The 18,768-nt window shown below is 37.6% G+C and overlaps 1 protein-coding gene across 3 annotated transcripts in view; it reads right to left on the minus strand.

The window, feature by feature from the left end:
- LOC137261745 (tetraspanin-4-like) overlaps positions 1–18,768 on the minus strand; it is a 41,167-nt gene that overhangs the window by 12,776 nt on the left and 9,623 nt on the right. The window contains exons 1-2 of one of the 3 annotated variants that reach the window (XM_067799531.1): positions 15,013–15,071; positions 8,274–8,376 (exon numbers count right to left, since the gene is read on the minus strand). In XM_067799531.1, coding sequence (XP_067655632.1) covers positions 8,274–8,342 — 69 coding nt within the window. In that variant the 5' untranslated portion in view covers positions 8,343–8,376; positions 15,013–15,071. Of the gene's footprint in view, positions 1–8,273; positions 8,377–12,741; positions 12,791–15,012; positions 15,072–18,768 lie in introns of those variants that run through there. The other 2 variants (XM_067799530.1, XM_067799529.1) reach the window with 2 other exon arrangements.

The raw sequence follows: 18,768 nt of genomic DNA on the forward strand, positions 1-18,768 counted from the left end.
TATGAAGATGGACATACTTATATTTGTTTTGAAAGCAAACGATGTTCAGAAGATTGACAATGGGCGTGACTCCACAAAACAGGTTGTCCAATGATGTAACAACGCCTTAGTTTGTTTTACACTTGTCACATGACAAAAGTTTACCTGGACATGCATTCGGCCAGAGGCTGTTATTTAGTGTTGTCTGATTGAATGATTATACGCATCAATTCCGTAACTGATATATTGTCCTCCTTTTATTGACGATGGATCTGATACACGTGATCATTACACAGGATAAGATAATTACAGAGATCAAATACAAACGTTTCTTACACAATGCTTATGTAAATTGCATTGAAAAATCACATTTCAAACAAGCATGAAACAGCTTGAACAAAAGACCCCAGTTACCTTTGTATGGTTTATGTGTACTATATATGTATATTATGAGTAGATGCAAGAGTTATCACTTCATATTCGATTATGTATTATTGTCAACTTTAAAAATCAATAGTCGCAAATGAAATAGGTCTAAATTAGTAACTTGGTTTATTTAAAATCAACACGAACATGAGTGTAATACAGTATTGCTATTTATGTCTACAATTCATTATATGGACTATTACAACGAATGAATGAATGAATGATTTCATTTAGAAGATGGTTTTGTCACCGTTAATTCAATCAATGTGCAAACATAGTATCTTAGTATTCACTCCCAACGACGAGTAACAAACACGTACCTCCTGTAACAACATCTCATAATCCCTTTTCTCGCAGACATGTGTTCATTTGCCTGTATAAGCCCCTGACATTGCAAGAAATTGTTATCAAAACACATTAATAGTTCTTCTGATTAACACAGAAAGTAACCTCTCTCGTAAGAAAAGCTAATCTTTCATCATTACTGCTAGACTGATTGAAAATATAGGTACAGTACGAATTTAAAATGCAAAACCCCCAATACGCGGCTCTCGCTGAATGAGAGGTGCTTTTCGTAACCCCCAATATGCGGCTCTCGCTGAATAAGAGGTGCTTTTTATTACCCCAATAAGCGACTCTCACTGTGTGAAGCTAATTAATTTGCCGCATATACGCGGCTCTCTGCCTTAATGAGTTAAATGGGGATTTGAACTGGGATGAGTGTGATGATTTGCATTTGGATTGGGAATAAAGTATGAAGGCTGATGGCAAAACTGATGGGGAAGGTGACAGTGATGGGGACTTGGAAGGGGCATTGTGCCTCAGATGGGGATTTGGATTTGGAAGGTGATTGGGATATTGATTTGGTAGGGGCATTGTGATTGGCCTGAAGATGGGGTTTTATTTTGGATTGGACTTCTTTTTTATTTATGGCTTCATGATGTGCTATTTGCTTTTATTCTCCATCTGCCCTCACCTTGTTATCAAATACCTGTTGTTGTTGCTAATCAGCTGCTTGTCATAACATACACTTTGAAATGTGCCTACTCTTCCTATATATGTTTTTAGGACTGTAGGCAGAATGTCATGTAGGCACAATGTGCTTCAACCTTTCAATCCCCTGGTTGCCATCAGGCTTAGCTTGAAAACAGTTGCTCCATAAAATACACAAGGAACTATTACCCACACATACTACTGACCAAGTGTGAATATTTAGCTACAACAAATTTGTTAATCAGGAAAATAGATGCATGAGTACAAGTGATATACTTGTAGATATATACTGTCTGGGATAATGATAATTGTTGTTCACGGGGAGATATGTGAAAGATAACAATGGACAAAAGCTCCATAAACATCAGCCCACTTGAGTCTGTAGTACTTAACATCAGTATGTACTTAATTGATTATACTGACTATACTACCAGAAATGAAACTGAAGATCTTCCATCATAAGGCTTTAAAGATTCAGATCATTACATATAATACATTGAGAGCTGAACTATCAGCATCTATCTCAATGAGGTTCGTGAGGTGAGGTTCGTGAGGTGAGGTTCGTGAGGTGAGGTGAGGTTAGGTGAGGTTAGGTTCATGAGGTGAGATGAGATGAGGTGAGGTGAGTCAGGTGAGTGAATGAGGTGAGACAGGTGAGTGAATGAGGTGAGAAAGAGTGAAAGAGTGAGTGAGTGAGTGAGTGAGTGAGTGAGTGAGGTTTACCCTTTCATTGAGCACTAATGTGGGAGAATAATAGCTCCATCTTATGCTGGTCGTATGTAATTACGTTCTCAATAAAATCCTCAAGCATGAAGCTAACAAACCCAGAAACAAGATCAGGTCCAGATGAGATTCAAACCCATAACCACAAGCAGCAGTGTCTGTGAATGAAACGTCTAACAGTATCCCTTTTATCATGTGAGAGGGACAAGTGAAGTTTTGGTGGAGTGGTTTAAAACGGAAGTGGTTGGACGTTATAAAATATTTAGGTCTCCAATAGTCATCGTCTAGGGCTTGGTCTCTAACCCAGAAAACTCTGGCCCAGCAGGGTTGGAAGGTATTGCAGTTGCAAATGTCAAAATTAGCTAAATTCTCAATTCTTCAGCAGCATGTTGCTGAACATATTTTCGATACTAAAGTTCTCCCTATCCTTACTTACGGCTCCGAAGTTTGGGGATTCCACCCTTCAACCGATATTGATGGTATTCATGATAGATTTTGTAAACTAATGTTATCATTAAACAGAGGTACTCCAAAGTTGTTAGCTCAAGGTATTTTAGTAGGCATAGTGTTAAAGGTTTTCACTATGTCAAAATAGTCAAGTTTTGGCTAAAGCTACTGTCACAAGCGGACAATGTGATTTTGAAGCACTCCTATAGTTAGCAGTATCGAAAAGCTGAAAGTGGCAAGTCCTGTTGGGCATTGAATGTTTAATCGTAATTTAATTATAGTTTTGGTGAAGTTTGTCCCAAATGAGGTGTAGGAAATAGTGTTTTATTTCTCTCTTACAGAGGTGTACTGATATCAACCAGCAATGCATAACTGCAGATTTAGAGGGTTTCACAAAGTTGGATTTCTACAGAACTCTTAATAACCAATTTAGTTATTCAAATATAATCAAAAGTGTAACAGTTAAAGTCTGTATTACAAATTTCATCCAATTTTGTTGTTCAAATCATGAATTATTAATAGAAGTGGGCAGGAGGTGGAATCTTCGATCAGAAAGATTATCTCCACCCTGTACTGTCCCAAATATTTAATACAAGTATCATGTTATCATGTGCCCATTTTATCATGACTTAAGATATACACTTCTTCCAAAATATTACTATGAATATCCAATTTTGATGCCAGCATTATTCCTTTCAAACGGTGTGGTCTTAACAAATCTCTGTAAACTTCTTTTTTAGCAGCCAAGAAAAGATAAATGCTTTTAAAAGATGTACCTCTTAGATCAATATTAGCAACGCATTTATCTTGTAAAAGCGACTATTCATGTACAAATACATTTATTATAATGATTAGCAACCATTCCAAGCTCTCTGCACCCAAGACTATGCTTGTCGTAAGAGATGACTAACGGGATCGGGTGGTCGGGCTCGCTGACTTGGTTGACACATATCATCGGTTCCCAATTGCGCAGATCGATGCTCATGTTGTTGGTCACTGGATTGTCTGGTCCAGACTTAATTATTCACAGACTGCCGCCATATAGCTGGAATATTGCTGAGTGCGGCGTAAAACTAAACTCACTCACTCACTCACTCTGCACCCAAGAAATATCTGTACCATAATACCTGTACAATGGCCCCTTTACGAAATAAACACGGTCAAGTAATGTAAATCATGTGAGAGAGCAGGTCTGTTTTCATATAGCTTTCGACAAAATGTAAGTAATCCAAAGAAAATCCCCAGCAAAGGGAAAGGAAGATTACTATGGGACATCCCATCACTTACAGAGCACCATTTTGTTTTGGTTATCAATATGCTTGCTACATTTCACAAGGAAGTGAACTTCCTATCTCTGCATCCTGATCTGATTCGAGAGTGTGAAACAAATTAAGATATCCCTGGATGAATCATCTCTGAAAATATATAGGAGATTAACACAAATCTGGTAGGTATCAATGTGAAGGTCATCATCAAACTCTCAAACTGGCAGCAGACGGCAACAGGACAACAAAACAACTGATGTTGTTCCAGAGAATCCACTATATATCCTTATGTAGAAAGAAACATGTCCATTTTGGACAACATAGCATAGAACAAAGAGGTTCTAACCCAACATTACATTCCTTAATCTACTGCCAATATTTGCCCTCCAGACCTGCTAAACAAAACAATGTGACCTTTGTAAATTTACAGCTGAACCTGTCTTCATATCCTCCCAAGTCCTTTGAAGGGGATGGCCAAAGCAAAACAATGACCTTCCATGCCTGTGGTGGTTAATAAGACAAATTCGACCCCAATCTACTTTCACAGTTGCTTTAGGATATCAAACATGGCCACTGCCCATTTGTGCTACATCAAACATGGCAGCTGAGGTAGTATGTGAAGACAAACATATTGCCAAATTGAAATTGGTATTCTCTCACATTAACTGAATAAATCTTTTAAACTGCCATACAGGACACAACATTGTGTTGAACTAATGTCAATGATATTGACTTTAGAATCATCTATTTGTCTCTCTTGATCAAATATGTTGGCTAATTCATGATTGTATACCAAATAATCTTAAAATTTGGGAGGCTATAGAGAGACTCAATAACATTTTTCATTCTTGATCCTATATTGGCTAATGATTGCTGCTTTTAGCAATATTATAGCAATATGATGGTATGGACACCAAAAATGGGCTTTAGACATTGTACCTGGGTCTTTAGTATGACAAGCTAAAACATTATGACCACAAAAACTACCCAACCATACCTCTTCAGGTTGAGAGAATGCGTTATGCTTTCGTAAACCCTGAGGCTAGACTATTTTGTTCTACCTTTTCCTTGAGCAGTTTATTCTGTTAAAAAATCCATTGACTGCTGGATATGTATGCAGTAAACTCTCCAGTTAATGCTGTGACTTAATATAAATGCTTTATCTCAAATACTTGAAACTTTGGCACTGAGTTGAGAGGGCTTTTCCTCGTTCAAGCCACAGGGAATGAAAGAGAAACCTGAACAACTTCCTTCCACTTTCATAACAAAAGCAAAATTCTACATTCACCAGCAGCACAAGAAGAAGCTTGACTGGGACATACACATTGTAAATATCAGGCTTATTCAAAGATATTTCTAACCAAAGTATCATTGCATGTTTGTTGTTTAGTACAATATGACCCATGAAGGTCTGGGGTAGAAAAGGCCTTCAGCAACCCATGCTTGCCATAAAAGGCGACTATGCTTGTCGTAAGAGGCGTCTTGAGGAATTGGATGGTCAGGCTTGTAGACTTGGCTGACACATGGCATCGGTTCCCAATTGCGCAGATCGATGCTCATGTTGTTGGTCACTTGAATATTAACAGACTGCTGCCATATAGCTGGGATATTGATGAATGTGGCGTAAAACTAAACTCACTCACTCTCTCATTTAGTACAACGTAAAAAATATTTTATTTGCACTTCACCATTTGTATAGAGTAAAAAAACCTGCAGTGTGTGATAGATGATGTACAAATGCCACCCAGAGTTGGTTATGAGAGACAAATAAAGCAGTATATTTTAAATGGTATAGGTGAGGATATTTAAAGTAATAAGAAATACATAAGTATATAAACACATTCATTCCTCAATAAAAAGCAAACAAATCATCATATTAAAACATATACATTTATACAGACAGGCATATGGCATAAATGATTCATAAATATATACAAATGATACATAAATACAATGTAGAGCACAAACTAGATAAAATGTTTTTGTCCTACACCCAACAATATCTAGCAGAGTGGTGTCTCCTTGGAAGAGTCTAGACGACAATCCAGTGATTGATGATATAAGCAACAGAGCCAAGGAGTCTGACAACCCAATCACATCTGTTGCCAGAGAATTTTAGTGTAACCTAGGATTACCAAATGATTTGATGGATTGATACAGAAAATATGTATGGAAAAAGGGTTCTCTTGTCTCCTGATGCTGTTCCCATGGGATAGATACTGACCATTATGATGATTTAGTTTCAGAAATCAAGTTCTGTAAAAGGTCAGTTAGAAAAATCTAATGGACCTATTAAGTATCCCAATTCCTTAGAACCAAACATACTGTACTGCAAAAGAAAATGCTTAAAAAAATGAAATCTCATTTCAAAAAGTAAGTATTCATGTTTATGTCCCATTTAACAACTTGACAGTTGGTTTCTTTTGTTCCTCAGTATATCACAGTGCAATAAAAATGTTTTGCTTGAGTTGGGATGGGACTAACAATTGTTTTGTAAAATAAACAAATACACATGAGACATAAGCAACAAATCTGGTATCACTTGTCACTTGGGAATACTCCACACAAATTACATGTATCAAAGTTTTATGTGAAAAACATATTTTAAACCAGTTGGTGGTGTTCTGATGTTGCTCTCTAGAGACAGCGTTGTCAAGCAAGCACGTCAACCATGTCAAACTTTACACAAGTCAAACAAACAACCTAAACAGCTTTTCACAAACATGTCTGCCGTATCTGTATCAACATGGCAACCAGTGGGAGAGCAGCTGACCCCAGGGGCTCGGAACACTACCAATGAAGCCATTGTCAGTGTATTAGCTATACATAGGAATACAAATTTCAATACAAGCATTAAGGACAATTCTGAAGCTGGTTTGAATTATCAATAAATCTTTATTCCGAAATACAATTCATGAAGGCTTGTAGTTCAATAATAAACTTGATGTAGACCAAAGACTGACTGATCGTTAAACAGTCATTCTCAGTTAAGTTGTACAAATGCTGTCAGACTGCTTAAAACCCCTGCTATTCTAAAATTGAAACTAATTTTCATGTGAAATTAACAGTATTTAATAGTCAAATGTAATAGACATTTATGGTAAACTCCAACAGTCACAAACATTAGAGAAAATATTTAAAACTGACTGTTCCTTTACTGTTGGTTATGCTTTTTGTGCTGTTGGTGACAGACATTACGTCTCAGTACTGAAACAAAAGTGCCTTTGATGTCATAGCTCGTCATCACACTTTCTTTGGATGCAGACGATCATGGCAGTATTTTTGGTCCAGCCATGGCAAAGGTGCTTGTGATGGGATTGGAGGTGTGTCCAAACAAATGGCAGACAATACTGTCAAGACACAAAAAACTAGCATTCAGAGTGCCTACAACTTCTACCAGTGGTCAAAATCAACTTCAAGTAAGATCTCATATTTCTAAATAGAAAGAGATGAATTTGAGCTGGCAACTACACTTGTTCAATCCTGACAGAAAGATGTAAATCCAGTCAAAAGGACAATAATGCTTCACTCTGTCTCAAGTGTTCCTAACAGTCCAGGTAACCTGTTGACACGAGAAATGACGTGTACGTGTTCGGAATGTTTTGAGGAAATGGGATTTAAGGTCAGCGCAGCCTGTGGATGAAATGTTTAGCCTCTTTTCAAGATACAGAAGATGCAGAGATCTACACAAGCATCAAACGGAGAGTCTGATTTAGGATCTAATGTAACGGTAGTGACCAAAAATGTCCAGATGATACCAGAGCCAGTTCAGGCTCTTGACGAAAGTGTTGCTGAGTCTACTGCAGTGCCAGTTCAGGCACACAAGGATAAAGCTTACGTCTGTGCTGTTTATGAAGGTGAATCACATATTGGCAAAGTCACCAACATAGACAATGAGGACAATGAGGTGTTCACCACATTCCTGGAACAAGGAGCAACCAACTAAGCACATACAAGTGGCCCAGAAAAGCTGACGAGATATGGGTGGAACAACACAACTTTCTCTACATACTATTAGAAAATCCAGTGCCAACGGATAAATGTCGTAAAATGACCATAAAGCTGTTGACAATGTGGCTTACTGTTGATAATGATACTGACAATATGGCTCAATGGTGACAATATGGCCACTGTTGTCATCACTAACAACATAGCTACTGTTGACAACACGTTTATATTTTGCTATCCAAACAGCATCAACAATATACTGCTTACTGCCGGCTGTTCACCAGTGTTGCTACTACTTCACTACAGGCTTCTAAAGGGGTAGACACGCTGCTCAATAGATAATAAGTTGCTGAATTCCCAAATATTTTCTTCACATTTCATGGTTATAGTTAATCCGTCAAGGCAATATCGGATTGTTATATTCATGAAAAATTCCGGTGTTCCTTGACTTTTGAGTCGTCTAAAATCATTATATATCAACCTAATACTCACCCAGATGAACACATTAAAGGCGAAGAAGATGTACTTCACTACACAGAAACTGGTCTTCTCAGCACCCATCTTGTCTTTGTTCTGTAATTTGGTATTGCTGTATCTGAAAATACCAAACCAAAATGAGACAGGTATCAAATTATCAAAGCAATTTCAATTATGGCTCCAACATGCAGAGTCTGTCATTCAACAGACTAGGAAATACAGAATGGAACATATCATGTTTATTCTCTTGGCACAAAGGTCAGACAGTTGTGTCAGGATGACCTGTCATGTAATATTATGACCTCTGTTAAGCTCAGGGGAAGTGAACAGTGTGTCAGGCTGATGATATATGACAAATATAATCATGCTGTACAGTACATATCTGGGTTTTTCACATGTGGCTACAGGAGCTTACACTCTGTAACACTTATGCAGATGTCTTGAACATATCGAGCACATTTTTAAGGTGAAAAACATGGAAGGTTTGCATCAATTTGTGAGTCTTAATGCCTCAGTCAATAATATTCCAGTCATTTCAGGGCATGCTGTGAATATTCTGATCAGAGCCTTAACAAAATGACTGACAGCAAGAGCCATCAGGAAGCAAGGTCACCATGACACACTGTAAGCAAGGTCACCATGACACTGTAAGCAAGGCCAACTGTTGTACCTTTTCGAAGCACTAAAGCCTCCTTGAGGGGATTGGAACTAGAATAGATCGTGAGCATGGTTCTGTGGTGACCCCATCTACATGGAATGGCAGTCTGGCTCAGTGACATGTTAACTCAGGGTCATCAAAACTTACATCAGTCACAAGATTATCTGATCCTTACACAATCAATACACACCAAGATTATATATCTGGAATACTGCGGAGAGCAACATCATTTAAGAAATACTAAACCTGCCACTTTTCGGCTGCACCAACACTGTTATCTTTGAATTTCCTTATACATACATAACAACTAAATACTCAGTGGTAAAACAGGAGAACTGAAACACAGACATTTCAGGAAGTTTTATCAACATGTGTTTTAAATCTGAATCACAATTACACTAACATATTTGCATAGGGACTAGAAAATTTAAGAACAGAGAAACATAAGAAAAACTTGTCATAACTTTTCAATTTCGTCAGCGTGATCAAACATGTCAAATATTCAAGAACTCCGAGTCTGAAACAACATCAACATCTCCTCCTAACATTCATTTTGTCCCTGACACTCAACAACTATGAATAATACCCAGTATGAAGGAATATGATCTGATGCAGTTATAGACTCTATCTGCCAAATGTCCACCATTTATCACAGCAGAGGGCACCAGAAAAGCTTTGGCTTGTTTCTTGTTTTAACACCACACTCAGCACTATTCCAGCTTCATGGCTTCTGTAAATAATCCAGTCTTGGCCAGGACATACAGTGATCAACAGCATGAGCACATATCTATGGTTTTCGGAGTATGATGACAAGTGTCAACCAAGTCAACAACAAGTTTGGGTAAAACTTTGGGTAAGACCAATTCTAACCCAGATGTTAACAAGTGCACCAGAAAAGGATTTTACACAAAAAAACTACACTTGAAAAACAAATCAAAATTGATATTTTGCAGGAAAAACATAAATGATATGCCATTAATGGTGTGGTACCAATCATGTAACTGGAAAAACAAAGTTCTGTGGCTTAGGCTGATTGCTGCTGATCTTGAAAAACAAATATCAGTAAGGACCTCACTAAGTACTCCATCTTATTGAGAAAAAATGAATGAGTCTCACATTCCTGGTCCACATAAACATCCAGTCTACAAAGCACACCTTGCATAATTCAGATTCTAGACTCTTAACAATTCACTGAGTTTTTGTCTCAATCAATACGTGGACACTCTCTGACATTTCCTACAAGACTTTTGCAGCAAGTTCCGCATTCTGTTGTCAATTTGGCCTCCTTAATCGCAATCTCAGAGATCTGACTTCGAGTGGGAAAAACTTTGTTTGGGGTTGTGAAAACCCCTGCTCCATCTTGCAAAACTTGAGTGTGGGATTGTTGAAGGTTTAGGGACGCACTGACAGTATTTCCAGGAAAGCAGTGTGATTGGATAATAAACACTTCCACACTCCGTAAAGTTTCTTTAATCCTTGGAAGAACAATAAGCTTGTTTCTTAGTGTTTGGATTGAATTTAAGAATTACTTCTGATCTGGAAACAAAAAAAAATTTGCAAAACTATAGAAAGTCATTTGTAAACGTTTAGTTTTTGTGCTTGTGTTCATTCTAAACTTGCTGATACCATGGTAAAGTAAATGTTAAAGTTTGAAGAAAAATAACAAGGAAATGCAGATGTATATTTTAACCCTTTAGAACTCAAGCAAACAAATATATTTCCGACTTATTTTAAACCATTAGCTAAATAAATCAAGAACTGATACAGTATACAGGTGTTAAAACTGTACCAGGATTTCTGACATGAACCCCATTGAAGATCTGGTTTAGAATTGACTAATGGGATCAGGTGGTCAAGCTTGCTGACTTGGCTGACACATATCATTGTATCCCAAGTGTACAGATCAAAGCTCATGCTGTTGATCACAGGACAGTCTGGTCCAGACTCCATTATTTACAGGGTTCAGCATATATAGCTGGATTACTGCCGAGGACAGAGTAAAATTAAACTCATTCACTCTTATATTAACTGTCACATGTTACCTTGGACTGTCCTGACAGACAGTTTGCTGACATTCTACCTGGTAGTACTAAATGAGGTAGAAAGTACAAGCCCATATTCCTCTGTCCTTAAGACATATTACAGTTTTAAGGAAATCAATACTACTAGTTACAAGCATGTACTTGTCTCATACTCAGGACCAGCTACTCCAACCAACATTTTACACAGCAGTCACTATTTCCCAGTGTAAGGCTAAATAAAAATGTGAAATGGTTCTTGGCCATCAGCGTGTCACCTTCATTTGTGCACGTAACACTTCTATATTTTAAAAAAATAATTTTGACTTGGCAACATCCTGATTATCCATTTGTCCACCATAAGAATGAGTGTCTTGTAAGAAAGAGTGTCACTGAATCTAGAACTCATTAACATGTGTTAAACTTCCCAAGCTGTATTTCTCAGAGATAAATGTGTTCCTCAATCGTCACATTTTATGTTAAAAAAATTAAAAAAAAGTCCAACTGCCACTTGTTGTAGAACTACATAAAATATTTGATTTCATCGAAATTTGTGGTAAACTTGTTCACACTCTCTCAATCTTTTAAATCAAATTTAACTGTATTTTTGGACATCTGAGGTGCACATTACACTGAGTGCAAAACAAGAAAATATCACGCACAGTTATGCAGGAACACCTTTCATGAATCAGATGCCATTCAAACATGGAATTTGTCTTCTGTGTAATAAATCATTGTAAGTTGATGTGCAAAGAATATACTTGATGGTTTAACTGCCCCAAACAGTCAATGTGACATTTAGGGCATGCTGGGATAATGATTCGACCAATCTTGCCAGTCCCATGGATGACGAAGCTCCAACACATGCTTTTGAGAAATTTCTTCAGTATAGACTTAGAACTTCAGTGTTCCAGAAGCGTTAGTTGAAAATATTTTTTTTCAGTGTGGCTAACATTCCAACACATCCGATACTGTCAGATACTAAACATGTGAATTATCAGTATGTATTTCTCTGGATAAACAACATTCTTGGTAGTGTGTCTCACTGATCTTCTGCCAGGTACATTATACAAGGCTTAATGTTATCTTGCTGGCCATCCTGCAAATGCATTACGCAAAACATCAACTACATGGAATAGCCTACCAAAATGTATTTGAACAGGCAAAACAAAGTATACTGTTATCAATATTTTATGACTTAATTATTGAAAGTCAGAGAGCACAAAAGCTGTTTCATGAAATAGTGTCCTGAGTGTTTCATGCATATTCTCCTTTGCATTTGCGAACTGAAAGACAAAGACAAAGTTCCAAAGATATCATTCTGTATATTTTTCATACTTTTTTTTACATAAACCTATGTTTTCTTGTGAGAATAGGAACAAGTGGAATTCATTAAAAGATGAAGAAGCAAGCCTTTGCTCCGAAACATTGTGTTTTCCACAATAAAGAAGCTGACATCCACAAATCTGGCTTTTCTTACGCTTTCCACTTACAAATGCCCTTCAAAGATTTCATTAACATTTCATTACCTCATCGGAGACTGAAATATTTCATTACAAAATACTTGCAATTTCAAGCAAACTCTTTGAAAATTCTGTAAGAGATTTTGCAAAAAGATTAAAGTGTAGGCCCTGAAATATTTGCAGGGTACTTCAAGTTAATTTAACAGTTACCTTCAGATTTATTTGTTTGAAACTAAAACCTTACAGCCATCAAATTAATCCAAACAAAAGTCTACATGTATCGTTTCCACAACTTCATAATAGGTAGTCATAAGGATTATATCATGACTAAAACAAATCCTTACCTTCTTGATAACATAATGAATCAAAGTATTATCCAGTGTCTTGCGAAAAAATCCTGTAACTGCCTTTCCTAATGAAAGAATCCCCACACTGACAAACTCGATGCTCTCTAATGAGATTATGAAGATTTTAACAAAATAGCATTTCCTGTGTGTCTCCACACAGGGACAGAACCGCCAGTATGTAGGAAGTGCAAGTGAAACCTGCAGTATGAAGCACAATGAGGACATTGTTTTCACACAAGTAGACTCGCTACACAATCTTTGAATGGGTCACATTGTTTCAAGCTGTTTTCCTAACAAATTTACAGTTTGTATAAGACAATTAACAATAAACAAGAGATTTCCTTGTAAACAAGTCAACATCTGGGGCAGTCTAAAGGTGAAACTGCTGATTATTGACCAAACTGGCGTTTGTTCTCTGTACATACAAACTTGGCATATCAACACATGGTTTCTCTTTAGCTGATGACAGTAAGATTTTATAATGGATACTGTCAGCCTGAGTGTTTGTGTCAAATTAGCAACTGACAGAATTTCATTGCCAGAAATTGAGGTAGATGGAGGAGTTTACCACTGTATTTCACAAATAATAGTCTGTTTGCAGTGAAAATGTTGAGAGCAATTTCACTTTAAATAGAACATGAATTGAATAAAGCGAAATTAAGTGAATCCTCATTATTTTAGCTTGGAAACTAAACATTTAAATGTCAGAATGTTATTTGCCTTAGGATAAAAGTTGTTTCACAAACTATCATAGTTTCAAATCACTATTATTAGTTTGTATTACAAGGGAGTAAGCACAATGGTTGGAACAGCGAAAAAATTGCTGGTTCACTTTAACCAACCCACCACATTCTCTGTGTTTCACTTAATCTGCATCGCAGCTCTAACTTAAATTTGGGATTTCCTTCAAATACTTCATTTAATAATATGCAATATTTTTTTGTCTCAAAAAACATTTCAAGCCAAACTATTGCACGGTAACATGGCTATGTAAATGGACATAATACTACATATATTAATGACTCAAACCAGTGTTTGAAGTGATCTTTCATTACCAACATCCATGAAGATCGGGCTTAGAACTGACCTTCAGCGACCCATGCTTGTTAAAAGCGGCAGCTGACAGGATCAGTTGGTCAGGCTTGCTGACTTGCATGAAATGCATCATCGCATCCAAATTACATAGGCTAATGATCATGATGTTGATCACTGGATTGTCTGGTACAGACTTAATTACCAAAGTTCCTCAAATTTTATACTGACAATAAGTGTTAAAATCTTCTGTATCCATGAACTTTGACAGATATAGTTTGCTTAAAGCATAAGAGTTTGCCAGTGTAGCATCTATACAATTTCAGTCTGTGCTGGAATTCAAAGCATGGACCTTTTGAACGGAATTCAAATGCCTTGTCCACATGACCAATGGGTCAACTCTGTCAGCAAGCTGACAAGGTAAGAGTGTGGGATGACACAACACTCTGCAACACTAGATTTATGGTGTGTTTTATCAAGTAAAGACAGAAAGGGTCAAACAGAATGATGTTCTCATGAAAGGAATTACCCATTCAAGAAACTACATACCACATATCAAAGGCAGTGTGATCTATTGGACAACATATACAGGATATATTACCCACATATATTGGACATATAATCCACATTGGGAATGCCTGACAGTATATACAATGCATATAGTCCACAGTGTGGCCTCTGTGACATTACAAATAATTATCTAACATATCACCTGCAGTGTGGCCCACACATGTTCAATCTCAAAGCAACAAACTAAGGAAATATTTCCTGCAACACCGCGTACCACACGAAGAAACTCACATGAACCCAAATCATGTATAAATTGTTTGACATTGTCAGGATTGTTACAATGGTAATTTGTTTGACTTCGTCATACATGATTCATGTTCATCTTGCTGCCTTCAGACATATCATACACTTGTAGTAACTGTACATTAACACTAGTCGCCCCAGTACAGTAGCTCAAAATTATATTTGTTACATCACCACGAAAAATAAGTAATACCATCGCGCGGTTTCTTGTCAACACTGGAAACAATCTACCGTGTAGTACCGTAGCATAATCATGAAAGGGAAATATGGATGGTACCATTATCTCTGAAATACATCGTTCTGCAATCAAGGCTGCTGAAAAGAAAACAATAATAGTATAATGCAGCACCATGTCAGTGTGGTAAAACAGCCAAATGCACCTACAATGCTCGATTAGAATCACGAACAACGAAAGAAACTCACAAAATATGTAGCTAACACAAATGACAAGCATTCGCAAAGTCGGCCATCTTGTACAGGTCAGAGGTTGGAGGTCAGTGGGTCAAAGGTTACTGACTATGCATGTGAGTTCTTCTTTTCGCTGGAAACATTTTCGTGACAAATATTTGTTTGTGATGTCACAATTAAAGTTTTGATGTTTATAAAACTGAATTTACTGGTTTAGTGGAATCGATTCTACGTGAACATATCGATAACCAGTTGACAATGATAGGGATTCTTACAGACTGAAATATTTTTGTCTCTGCTAAAAATTGTTACAATCAATGCGGTAATTCCTGGCACTACTGCAGTACCATATACGCTGTCAGATTCACAGATTGCTAATTTCGAAAGAAATTCTTTGATTCAGTGAATATATTGATAAACACATTCTATAATAAGGCAAAAACAATGCAAAAATCATCTGGATATTCCATAATTTGATTTGGCAAATGCTTCCACATATTTTATATATAATAATACGTTCAAATTAGACATATACTCTAATCAGAGGCCAAATAACAGATTAAACTATTACATGGACTGCACGTCTTGAGTTGTCACCTGCGTTGGTATGGGTACATTGAGAACAGTCGTGTTGGTTAGGAAAGTTTAATACCGCAGTTATGTGATATACCCCCAATGCTTTGTTGTAGGACTGTGTATCCTGTGTTTGATTCACCACAAAGGTGCAATGTGTGAAGCCTATTTCTGGTATCCTTTCGCGACATTGCTGGAATATTGTTAAAAGCAGCGTAAAAATAAACCTCACTCACTTGTGAATGACTGTATATTTGACGGTTGAACAGCAAAGCAAAAGAAAAATATAAGCCAAACAAACAAAACAACAACAAAAACAAACAAACAAACAAACAAAAAACAAACAAAAAACCCCAAAGAAACAAACAAAACAAACCCAAATACCAAAACAACAACAACAACGAATATAAATTTTTAAAAATAAATGAAAAAAACCCCCAAAACAAAACAAAAAAAACCCCAAAGTGTTGTACATCGACATGAGTTTCAGAACGAGTCTGATCTCTATCGGCCCCACACATTATATACTGAAATTGTTAAAAAGATAATTGCTACGATTATACAATTATTTTTATACTGCGACATGCTATTAAGTTACATAATCCCCTACTCAATATTTTCGAATAAACTTACATGTTTGTGTTCGACATGTAATATGAGACATTATAAAGAAAATGCTAACTCACTGTAAAAGAAAATTACTAGCTCGAATGTGTAAGGTCAAGCGCAGTAATATCATGATTCCTGCTCATGTTATCAGTCACTAGTTTGCAAGGCACTCCCCGAAGCGTTCTAATCTTGTAGTAAAGCTGAACAGATTTGGTGACACTTTTCAAACAGAAAACCAATTCCGTCATTTCTTCCCTTAGCCTGGTGCTCAGTAAGAAATGTAACATAAGGATCCTGTTTTTATACACGAGAAATGAACCAATCACGGCCACTGTGGTTGGCAGTGTTTAGACTCCTGAAAGTTTGCCGGTTTAGACACCCGAAAGCCACAGCTTTTGGTTTAAAACAATTGCTTATAATGAATACATCTATATATGACACTATTATATGAAAGAAAAATATATTACATCGTGTGATCTATTAGTGTCATGATCAGAACTGGTCCGGGTATTGAGAAGGGCCGGCTCCGGCCTAGTCCTAGTCTACACCCTCAGATTTATCATTCTGTACCTGCAAATGACCCGTGTTCAAACCGCCAACAACTCTCCACTCCCACCCACCAGCCCGTGTTCAGTGACGTGGGTTTCTTACCCAACCGACTAAGACATACTAAGACCGCTGACATCAATAAGGATAAAGGACGAGTGAATTAACGCTGTTGGCGTTATTCTCAGTTCCATGCTCAAACGAGTTGTTTTATCTCCCAGAAGGACCCGTTTCAATTTCAGACTGTGAAACTCAATTTCTCATACGTTGATGACAAAATTCAAGTCCTAAATAATTAAATAAAAGAACAGCTTGTGGCATCTTCTTCATTTTTTACCTGTGATGTTAGAGGGTGGAATAACGATTATTCATAGAAGCACTGATCTGTGTACTTAGATAACAATGTAAGACGAGACCGATGATCTTGCAGCATTATACACTGGGATGGTGAAAGCCATGGCCTCAGTTAATTGTTGGCTTCTTTCTTTGGATCTCAGTGCTTTTTGGAAGTTTCCCTTTTTCCCCAGTAGGTGGTGTTGGTGTGTAGAATCTTGGTTTGTTGCCTGAAAATATGGATTTTTTTCAGAGGTCGGTTTTTCTTCAGAGGTCTAATAACCATTTCTCCTGGTGGCAATGGGGCATGATGGGGCACTATGGGGCTTGGTGGAGCACGATGCGGCACGATGGGGCATGATGGCGACATGTTTTTAGTGATATGTCTAAGGTGAAAGGGGCGTAGACTGTTCTCGTGAGCAGTCTGCTGATCTGGTGACTGGTAGGACCAAGCTGTGGGATGCTGAAGAGAATTAATGATGGAATAGGCATCAGAGTGGGTGGCTAGGGTTTTGTGTAAGTGTTGTTTTCCTCCAGACGTTCAGCACCATAACGGCGATGGACTCCAGATATAGGCTTCACTGTCTGTGCTCATGTGGTGAATTGAACCCGGGTCTTTGGCATGACGAGCGAACGCCTCAGACACTGAGTTACCCCATGGCTCCTAACATGAAGATTCACAGCACATATCGCAAACTCCTAACGGCAAGCATTAGGTATCTGGGCCTTTCTTCTCCAGGGCTCTCCACGGGACAGACCAACTGAACACACACATGCATGCACGCGCGCGCGCGCGCACACACACACACACACACACACACACACACACATCACATGCAAACTCACAAAACTCGCACGCACTTTATGTACTTGAAGTTTTGTATTCCCACAATTTTCTTGGAAATATTTTTGGAACAAAATCCTGAATTGCTCCTGACAACAGCTAAGCAAATATTTCGACGTGTTCTTGTTAATACTTCTCACATTTCTTGATAAAACTGCCGATGAAGAGAACACATTTCTGTTTGTCTCCGATCAAACCCGCGTTAGCACTTTACATACAGAAGCGTCTCAGCGCGTCTGAAATGTTGACGATTATTATCGTAAGGTGAGATAGGCCAACATTTGAATTTTCCACATCACCACAGTTTATTGAGTGTCAGGCTTACTTGAAAAATATTGCCCATGCTTGGAGGGCTACAGAACATTATTGATAACTATCTAGTAGTATACTAGCAAGGTATGTAAATAGGCAAATGAACGCTAACGTGACAACAATAAATATAGCCTCATAATAGTGCGGTGGTAGTGCTTTGACGGTCACATATAGCAATACAACCACTGTACTTAAGTACTTAAGATATTTAGGTGGATGAGCGAGTGACAGCTGGTGTGGAAACGACTGGAAGATATTCTGACACCTGCATGCACACGATCATCACAAGCTGGCAGCCAATCGTGAAACTATCTTGATGATATAATCAGAGTCCGCCCCTAGAAGAGATTTACGATCCCACACCGATATATATACTACCCATCAAAAGTTTATACACACTTCAAACACCCACTATACATGATATATGTATATATAGGTGCATCGAAGATGAATTTCTCCACTAACGTAGGGGAACCACCTGCAAACCGTATGCAGATGAAATGCATTAGGATTATGCAGCAAATTACTGAAAAGCGTGTGCAAGTATCGTGCGT

This window comes from Haliotis asinina, chromosome 14 (assembly GCF_037392515.1).
Source record: "Haliotis asinina isolate JCU_RB_2024 chromosome 14, JCU_Hal_asi_v2, whole genome shotgun sequence".
Lineage (NCBI taxonomy): Eukaryota > Metazoa > Mollusca > Gastropoda > Lepetellida > Haliotidae > Haliotis > Haliotis asinina.